Source organism: Lampetra fluviatilis, chromosome 29, assembly GCF_964198595.1.
Source record: "Lampetra fluviatilis chromosome 29, kcLamFluv1.1, whole genome shotgun sequence".
Lineage (NCBI taxonomy): Eukaryota > Metazoa > Chordata > Hyperoartia > Petromyzontiformes > Petromyzontidae > Lampetra > Lampetra fluviatilis.
This window is the reverse complement of record NC_136303.1, coordinates 1,879,163-1,888,738: the sequence shown is the minus strand read 5'-3', so window position 1 is coordinate 1,888,738 and position 9,576 is coordinate 1,879,163. Positions and strand designations below refer to the sequence as shown.

Genomic DNA, 9,576 nt, shown 5'->3' with positions numbered 1-9,576 from the left:
AAGCAAAAGGCCAAACATAGAAACCCGTACCAGTTGGTGAGAAACTTACGACCCGAGTTCGATTATCAGAACCAGTCCTGGGCCTCCCCTAGGTCGACTCAGCCTCAAATGAGGACCCGGTGCGGTGTGTAAACACTCCCACCACCACTCCCACCACCACTCCCACCACCACTCCCACCACCACTCCCACCACCACTCCCACCACCACTCCCACCACCACAATCCACTACTCCCACCACCCACAACTCCCACCACAATCCACAACTCCCACCACAATCCACAACTCCCACCACAATCCACCACTCCCACCACAATCCACCACTCCCACCACAATCCACCACTCCCACCACAATCCACCACTCCCACCACAATCCACCACTCCCACCACAATCCACCACTCCCACCACAATCCACCACTCCCACCACAATCCACAACTCCCACCACAATCCACAACTGAGCATCACCGGCACAGCTGCGGCCACACCTCCCGTGCTGTGAGCATCACGGGCACAGCTACTCGGTACCTCTACTTGGCACAACTCCGAGAGAACGCGGTCAGTGGCACCGCTACAACCCTGGCAAGCACCCCAGCCGCTCTCTCTCTCGACTCGTAGTGCCCTGGGACATCCGCCACTCCACACCGCTCTCACTGAACTTAGAGCCGCTGCAGCTGCCACGGCACCACCGCACCGTCAGTACGACCCAAGCCACGAGCAGCAGCAACATCGGTAGCTGCCGGTACACTCCCGCAACCGCCGATTAGCTACGTACGGTGCGAAAGAAGTTCAACGTACGGTACACGCACTGGGCTTCTCTGCCGGCGCACAGTATCCCGGTAGACCCACAGTGGCTACTACCGACTCCGTCTGCCAGTGTGTGCCCCCATCCCTCCTGTGCTCTGTCAATCGCGAACGCCTCGGAATCCCTCGGAGCGGCTGGAGGAGCGTCTCGTACGGACGGGGACGCGCGCCTCTGTGCCCCATGCGTGGCACGTCCAGGATGCCGGGACTGCTGGCTCTGCTGGGATGGGCTGCAGGTAGGAGGAGAGAGTCGTGGTGGTCGTGGTGGTGGTCACCTGCTCTGGTCCATCGCACTCATCGCCGCTGCCAAGCCAAGCCGGCCGTGAGCATCGCTGCCACGGGAGCGAATTCGACTCCATCACCTGGCGTGTGTGTAATTGAGACTGTGTGTGTGTGTGTAATTGAGACTGTGTGTGTGTGTAATTGAGACAGTGTGTGTGTGTAATTGAGACAGTGTGTGTGTGTAATTGAGACAGTGTGTGTGTGTAATTGAGACAGGTGTGTGTGTAATTGAGGCAGTGTGTGTGTGTGTGTAATTGAGACAGTGTGTGTGTGTAATTGAGACAGTGTGTGTGTGTAATTGAGACAGTGTGTGTGTGTGTAATTGAGACAGTGTGTGTGTGTGTAATTGAGACAGTGTGTGTGTGTGTAATTGAGACAGTGTGTGTGTGTGTAATTGAGACAGGGTGTGTGTGTGTAATTGAGACAGGGTGTGTGTGTGTAATTGAGACAGTGTGTGTGTAATTGAGACAGTGTGTGTGTAATTGAGACAGTGTGTGTAATTGAGACAGTGTGTGTGTGTAATTGAGACAGGGTGTGTGTGTGTAATTGAGACAGTGGGGGTGTGTAATTGAGACAGTGTGTGTGTGTGTAACTGAAACAGGGTGTGTGTAATTGAGACACAATACACAATAGTCATGTTATAATTATAATCGCGACAATTCTTCAGACCAATGAATACGTTTGGCAATCGATATTAATCGACGATTCTACGTACAACGACGGCGAAGGGTTAAAACGACTCCACACATTCGTCGACAACACTGTGGCCTCATTAGGAAGCATTATCGACGTTTTGGGCGATGGCCCTTCTTCTGGGCGCATAGAGAGAGAGAGAGGCGTGAGAGATAGAGTGGACGATAAGAGATGGAGAACACACTTTACACCATGGGGTCTGATGTACATTAATTTTTTTTAAAATTCCGATTATAATTATTAATCATATCGATGCGATAGGATTCTCCGTACGCGCGTATGTTTTATTCATTGCATTGCTCGCCTCTCCTCGCATGCTTCCCGCAACTTTCTCGCGGTGTACTGAACTGTTTCATATCCTTGGGAGTTTAATCTCGCTCTGTACGTCCTGCTGTCCTGCGTACACAGGGTTTTCCTTCGGAGTGGTGGCGCTCAGCCATAGGTATTTCAATTCAGCACGAACGGCAAGAACGACAAGAATGGGAAGAATGTAATTATTTGCAATCCAGCCAGATACTGTTTTGTATAACTCTTTATCATACACTCTCTCGCTCTCGCCTCTCTATGAGCCACGAAGACGGACCCGTTGGCCAAAACGTCGCCTATTGTGTACACTGATGGCCTTAATCTAAGTTGTCTTGTGGTTGTTGTTGTTTGACTTGCATTCCACTGGGATTTTTGTACACAGCGTTGGTGTGCGGTGTTTTTTCTGCAATATTTTGCTGTCTTTTCTTTGATTTTCTGTTTGCACTTAGTCACATATTCACTGTAAGATGTTTTATTGTTCATGTTTTTGTTTTTTGTTTGTTGCGGTTGCACCCGATTCAAGAGCCGAATGGCTCACAGGGCTATACCTATTAAATGAACTTGAACTTCATTTTATTTTGAAGGCCACATGGTGTTATTGACGAATGTGGCCATGCAAACCAAACTATGGACCATAACCCAAAGAGATACACAGAGACACATAAAGACCCACATACACACAGAGACCCACGGAGATGCATATAAACACTTCAAGGGCAAGCCATACGAGTGTGATTGTGGCCAAGAAAGCCAGACTACAGACCACTGCAGTCTGCCCTCCTGCCAATGGATGGAGAATGGCAACACGACACAAACTCTCCACTGAAGCCCTCTCATCGTGGCCAGCAGACCTCGACATTGGCATCGAGCTGCTGAGCACATTGCTGCAATGCAAGATTTAGAACAACATTGACGAATGTGTTGAGGTTTAGGTGTTCATTTCACGGTGTGTTAAGGCCACGGTGTTATGGACAAATTTTAATGTGTTGACTGTTTTTTGTTATTTGTGCTTGTGTAATGTAGTAACTCGGCGGGAGACGACTTCACGGGTAACACACTCTTTATTTTATCAAACTCGTTCACAGGTGACTAACACCTACTTTGTATCTCGGGTGACAAACACCCACTTAGTATCTCGGGTGACAAACACCCACTTAGTATCTCGGGTGACAAACACCCACTTAGCTACTAGGCGACTAACGCCCACTGAGCTACTCGGATGACCAACATCCACTTAGTATCTCGGGTGACAACCACCCACTTAGCTACTCGGCGACTAACGCCACTGAGCTACTCGGATGACCAACATCCACTTAGCTACTCGGCGACTAACGCCACTGAGCTACTCGGGACACTCCCTGGCCGGGGTATCCGTCTCGACTGTGGGTCCCCAGCCCGACCCACGGGGGCGTCGGACCCCGGGTCCCACAGCCTCGCCTCCGAGCCACACAGGGCCCCGGTCCCCACAAGGACGGCGGGACTAGGGGTCTCGGGGCACTAGGTCTTCAGCTCCGTCTTCAGGTCTTCAACTGGGTAACTCTCCCCGAGTGCTCTCGCGCGTCCCCCTTTATACCCCACCTGCGGACGTCGCTGCGAGCACCCACTTATTCGACCAATCGCTGGGCGCTGGCTACGATCCTGTTTTCCCACATCTCATCGTGCCTCACCACCCACGCCGCGCCGCCCCGTCATCTGTCACTCCCGGCGCGCGCGTCCACACCACGCCCACAACGCGTGCCCAACCCCGCACCCCGCGCCGCCCCGTGATCCATCACTGTCACAGTCGGCGCACGTCAATACCACCACTACATCACCCCCTACCACATAGCTCGCAGCCGACCCGGCTGCTATAAAAATATACAAACCGCCCTGTGTGCCCCGTAACACAACACAACAACAAGAACAACAACTAACGTAACAACACAACACGACGCGAACACTACCATCCGCAACCATCAACCAATGCCACCGCGACAATAGAACAATATATACAAACCGGCGAGTGACAATAGCAATGTGTATGCAGAAAGGAAAATAAATGGAAATTTTTTTTTTTTTTTTTTTCTTTTCTTTCGACTCGTGCAGTGTCCCCTTCTTTCCGAGCGTCCCTACAACGGGACATTACCCCGGCAGAGGGGAACACCGGGCGAGCTCGGTGTAGAGAAAAAACGTCTTCATGAAAATTGTTGAGCCCTAGCCCGAGTCCGCCTTGCCGGTCCGTCGTACGGCACCAGACGCGGTTGAACGTCCGGTGGTGCCGGCGGTTCAGGAAGACATCGGCCAGGCATCGAGGACCCGTGCGTGCCCCGGGGTTCAGGCTCCCGACGGTCAGCAGCCGTCAAGCCCGAGGCACCGGGTTTTGTTGGGATGACTTGTGGCCCTGGTCGTCGTCCCGACGTGGTCCTGTGGCGCGCTGACGCGGGGCCCGGCACCCGGCTGCGACGTGACCCCGAAGGCCGCAGTTGTAGCAGACGACGGACGTCGTAGGTTTCGGTTGCTCCAGCTTGCGGGGTGAACGTGTGGGCGAACGACCTCCCGTTCTCCACTCCCCCGGACGCGATGCAGCGAAGGCCTGCTCCTGATCCGCAGCTGGCTGAGGTTCGGCGATCGTGGCGGCCAGTGCCGCGTTCCCCGCCCATTCGCAGACGACCCCCGGCTTGCGTTTGAGGACCTCGTACGCGTGAATGCTCGTGGCGATCGCCAGGGAGCAGATATCCATCTCGTCCGCCACATTGATGGGGACCCCCAACTCGTGGGCCAACGCCAGCAGCTGCTCCGTCACCATGGCGTCCTTCCCCTCCTTATCCATGCGGGGAAAAGCTGCGTCCGCCAAGGCGAGTAGTGCCGTGCGATAGGCGAGCGTCGTTTCTCCAGCCACCTTCCGCCGATCGTAGAACTGGTGGCGACACGTGGAGGGCGGCCCGAACACCTTCGCCATCAGGTGTAGTGCGGCCTGGAGCGTAGAGCGGGACGACCTTGCAGCAGATGTGAAGGCTGCAAGCGCGTCGTCGTCAAGCATCGCTGGCAACGCACGCAGGGCAGTGGTGTCGGACCACCCCGACATCTCCTGATGAGCGAGGAACCTTCGTTGGAAGGCTCCCCAGTCGCCCCCATCCGCCTTGAACGCCGACAGCGCGGGCAATCTTTGCTGGAGGACCCGATCGTCGTCGACGTCGGAGAGATTTTCCCGCGCTCCGCTGTAGTTGTGTAAAATGTCGGCTCGGTTGTCAGGCGCAAAATGGAGAGCTCCGGCGCGCGCTGATGACGTGGGCTGCGCTGAGCGGAGGTGTCCGGCCACGTGGCGTCCGTCTTTCCCGCCAATCGGTGGCGGCCCCCCAAAAACGGCGGCAACTTCCAGACTTTTGGCGCGAAGCGCCTTTTGGCGGGATTCCTCCAACGTCGCTTCCTCCACCAACCCCGCAGCCGTTTTTCCGCTCGCCGGAACGGAGATGTCGGCCAAGACAGCGGCGGCGGCGAGTAGCAACTCCGCCAACCGGGAGTGCGCGTCATGGAGGCTGGTGTCGGAGGCAAGCGGAGCGTCGGCCATCACCGCGAAGTGCTGCATCGGCGGCAACTCCTCGTCCTCTCCTCCCGAGGTTGGTGTCCCCGGTACGCCGTCGTCGTCCCGACCTCGCTCGTGGGTACGGGTAGTCTTCCTCGTGTCCATACTTCTTGAAGACAGGTTTACTTCTGACGCCAGTTGTAATGTAGTAACTCGGCGGGAGACGACTTCACGGGTAACACACTCTTTATTTTATCAAACTCGTTCACAGGTGACTAACACCTACTTTGTATCTCGGGTGACAAACACCCACTTAGTATCTCGGGTGACAAACACCCACTTAGTATCTCGGGTGACAAACACCCACTTAGCTACTAGGCGACTAACGCCCACTGAGCTACTCGGATGACCAACATCCACTTAGTATCTCGGGTGACAACCACCCACTTAGCTACTCGGCGACTAACGCCACTGAGCTACTCGGATGACCAACATCCACTTAGCTACTCGGCGACTAACGCCACTGAGCTACTCGGGACACTCCCTGGCCGGGGTATCCGTCTCGACTGTGGGTCCCCAGCCCGACCCACGGGGGCGTCGGACCCCGGGTCCCACAGCCTCGCCTCCGAGCCACACAGGGCCCCGGTCCCCACAAGGACGGCGGGACTAGGGGTCTCGGGGCACTAGGTCTTCAGCTCCGTCTTCGGGTCTTCAACTGGGTAACTCTCCCCGAGTGCTCTCGCGCGTCCCCCTTTATACCCCACCTGCGGACGTCGCTGCGAGCACCCACTTATTCGACCAATCGCTGGGCGCTGGCTACGATCCTGTTTTCCCACATCTCATCGTGCCTCACCACCCACGCCGCGCCGCCCCGTCATCTGTCACTCCCGGCGCGCGCGTCCACACCACGCCCACAACGCGTGCCCAACCCCGCACCCCGCGCCGCCCCGTGATCCATCACTGTCACAGTCGGCGCACGTCAATACCACCACTACATCTGCACACCCACTACCAACGCAAGTGCATCACAACATAATTTGATACTTGATGAGCGTCAACTCTCTTCCCCATGGCCACGGACGCATTCAGACGAAACAATTGCCCCTTTTATTTACCCAGGAAAGCGTCACCGAGTGAAAAAAACAACTTTTCGTTTTAAAAACAACTTTTATTTTTACGTGGATAGCTGTGGCAAGGAGGCGAAAGGTTTCCACCACACACACGTACACGAGGAGACGTTTTGTCTGCGTATTTATTTTGTCACCTATATCTTCTTAATTATGATTTGCACCATACCTTGGCCACTGGTTTGGGTTGTGTAACTCATATTCTTTTTTTTTGCATGGAGAGATAAGTACAGTATGGAATGGAGGCTCCTGTTTCATATTAGAAACAAAAAACATCTTCCTGGATTCCTGCCTGCCTGGCGCATGGCTAAGTACACGTGCACGGTGGTGACGTCACCGTCACCATATGCGTGCTGATGTCATGTCACGCCTCACCCACCTCTCATCCACCCTCTACCCGAGCCGTCTATCCCGGGCAAATGCGCGGGACACGCTATCGTACTGTCACGGGTTGCGGAAGACCTAACTTGCACAAATCCGACTTTACGGAAATGCTCCCATAAATCATGTTAAAACATGCAATGCGTGGAAATGTTAGCGTTAGTTACGTAAGCCCAAGTAGTGCAGCCCAGTGAGGTTGCGGATGAATACCGCGAAGCGAGGTGTAAGGCGGGGACGGCCTTACGCGTCAAAGCGACAAGTGGGTACGAAATTGTGGAACCCCCAAACCCCCTAATGGCAATGATCATCTTTGTGCCCAAAGTTATCTTCAACCCGGGCGAATCCTTGACCGAGACTCCGACGTCCAACCCCATCTCTGCCTCGCCGTCACCGCCGCCACCACCAACGCCACCACCACCAACGCCTCCCGTTCACCCAGGCATCAATTCGACCCCGGGTCCTGACCCCCCCTGCGCTGACTTCAAGCCGAGCTCGCTGAGCGAGCTTCTCTTCGGGGTATGGACGCGGTGTGTTTTGAGTCGGCTCGCTTCAACAGGCACTTTCGTCAGTGACACTGCGACCTTAAAAGGAAAAGTACGGGTTTCCTTACCTAGAGCGCGATTTGTGCAATTTCACGCGAATATTGGGTAACTTACTTCTACCCAAAATCTGCAATGTGCGGTTTGAATTCACTGACATGCGGCTATGCGATCGGACTTGGAACAACTTTGTGTGCATTTGTCCAACAAGCTTGACTGCTTAGAAAGTTTAACACCGGTCCAGAGGTTTCTTGCTGACACAAAATGCCCCTCGTCAATATTGGTCTGGAGGAGCCAGTAGGCGGAAGGACTGAACCACCGCGACATTCAGATGCGGATACAAACATAATAGGTTTTTTGGGTTAGATCGCGTAAATATATGTGTTGTTAAACCCGCCACCACCCGACACAGCCAACTAGTAAGGGTTGTCACGTGAACAGAACGTGGCCAATTCGTCACTAGTACAGCGCTCGTGTATAGTGTAGTGTATAGTGTAGTGTATAGTGTAGTATACTAGTACAGCAACACCGGTGTGTTGGAGAGCCAAGCCACAACATTTACAAACTGAGTACGACGTTTCGCCAGTAATGACAACTAGCTTCATCAGAGCTGCGTGAGAAATGTCTCCGATTCTCTTGCAGGGAACGGAGCTGGACGTACGATTTCTGCTCTTCCCTCCGAGGGGCTCCAGCCGCCACCCGCTCTGCGCGCTGCCGCTCCGAGTCGTCGTCGGAGGAGGCGGAGGAGAAGGAGGAGGAGTCGAAGAACACGAAGACGACGACGTGGAGACGATGCGGCTCATCGACCCCGTGGCAACGACATTCGTGCTCATCCACGGATACAGGTGGGCGCGGCGTGACAAATCACGGGCGGCCAAAAACCGGGGTTAGAACCCAGACTCTCGGCGGCGGCGCCGGCTCAAGTTTGCCTGACCTCTGAGACATGCAGGCCTCCTCGCGTCTTGTATTGTCGACTCATCCACCCCTGCCATAGCAATGTGGAATTTCCGCCACCAGCTGATGGCTGTTAACGGGAATGGAGCACTGGCCTCTCGCTCTTTTAGCGGGGAACCACTTTTCTGAGAACCCGTTGTGATTTGTGTGCCCGAAAAAAACCCATCGCAGTCACGCTTCAGCCTCTCTGCCCCCTATTCTTTGGGTCTTTCGGTAAAGTCACGGAGATAGGTTAAAATTAACAAAAATAAAATAAACCAAAAACTAGGACGTTTCGATCACAACACAAGCGATCGTCATGTTTTCCTCCTGATGACCATCGCTTGTGTTGTGATCGAAACGTCCTAGTTTTTTTTAATTTAATTTTTATTAATTTGAACCCATCTCCGTGACTTTACCGAAAGACCCAAAGAACATAAATTCCTGCAGTCACGAAAGCTTTAAGTCAAGATTTCTCTCTGCCCCCTCTTTGTGCTGTGAAGGGCCACTGCCTGAAGCATCGCCGATGATAAACTTTTTGTTTTCAAGGCCAAACTGCGGTGACCATACCTGCACTCACTGAAATTGTCCTAGGCTCATAAGAAAACTTGAACCCTGAACCTAGTAGATCACTGGTAGGTCAGCGCACGTGAATAATATTAAAAACCTTTTCCATCATCACTGTCACTGTACCCCACATCCCCTCATTGTATCCTTGTCTCCTGTATGTCTCCTCATGTGTCCCCCATACATCCCTTCTAAGTCCCCCGTGTATCCCCTGTGTGTCTCCCCCATGTGTCCCTGTGTGTCCCATATGTGGCCCCTGTGTGTACCATATGTGTCTCTCCCATGTGTCTCTGTGTGTATCCCATGTCTTCCCCGTGTGTCCCCCTGTGTGTGTCCCTGTGTCATCTCGGTCAGTCGACCCGTGGCATCTGTGTCTGCCCCGTGACCTCCTGCCAGGGGGCGTTCGACACTTCACGTGGCCTCAAGGTGCACTTGGCCTGGCACA

General features: G+C 54.1%; 1 protein-coding gene across 2 annotated transcripts in view; it reads left to right on the top strand.

The window, feature by feature from the left end:
* Positions 1-278: 278 nt before the first annotated feature.
* The window catches only part of LOC144942934 (phospholipase A1 member A-like), a 19,030-nt gene continuing 9,732 nt past the window's right edge, over positions 279-9,576 (top strand). Inside the window, exons 1-3 of one of the 2 annotated variants that reach the window (XM_078869974.1) lie at positions 279-1,037; positions 7,415-7,608; positions 8,274-8,476. In XM_078869974.1, coding sequence (XP_078726100.1) covers positions 983-1,037; positions 7,415-7,608; positions 8,274-8,476 — 452 coding nt within the window. In that variant the 5' untranslated portion in view covers positions 279-982. The remainder of the gene's footprint in view (positions 1,038-7,414; positions 7,609-8,273; positions 8,477-9,576) is intronic. The other variant, XM_078869973.1, reaches the window with a different exon arrangement.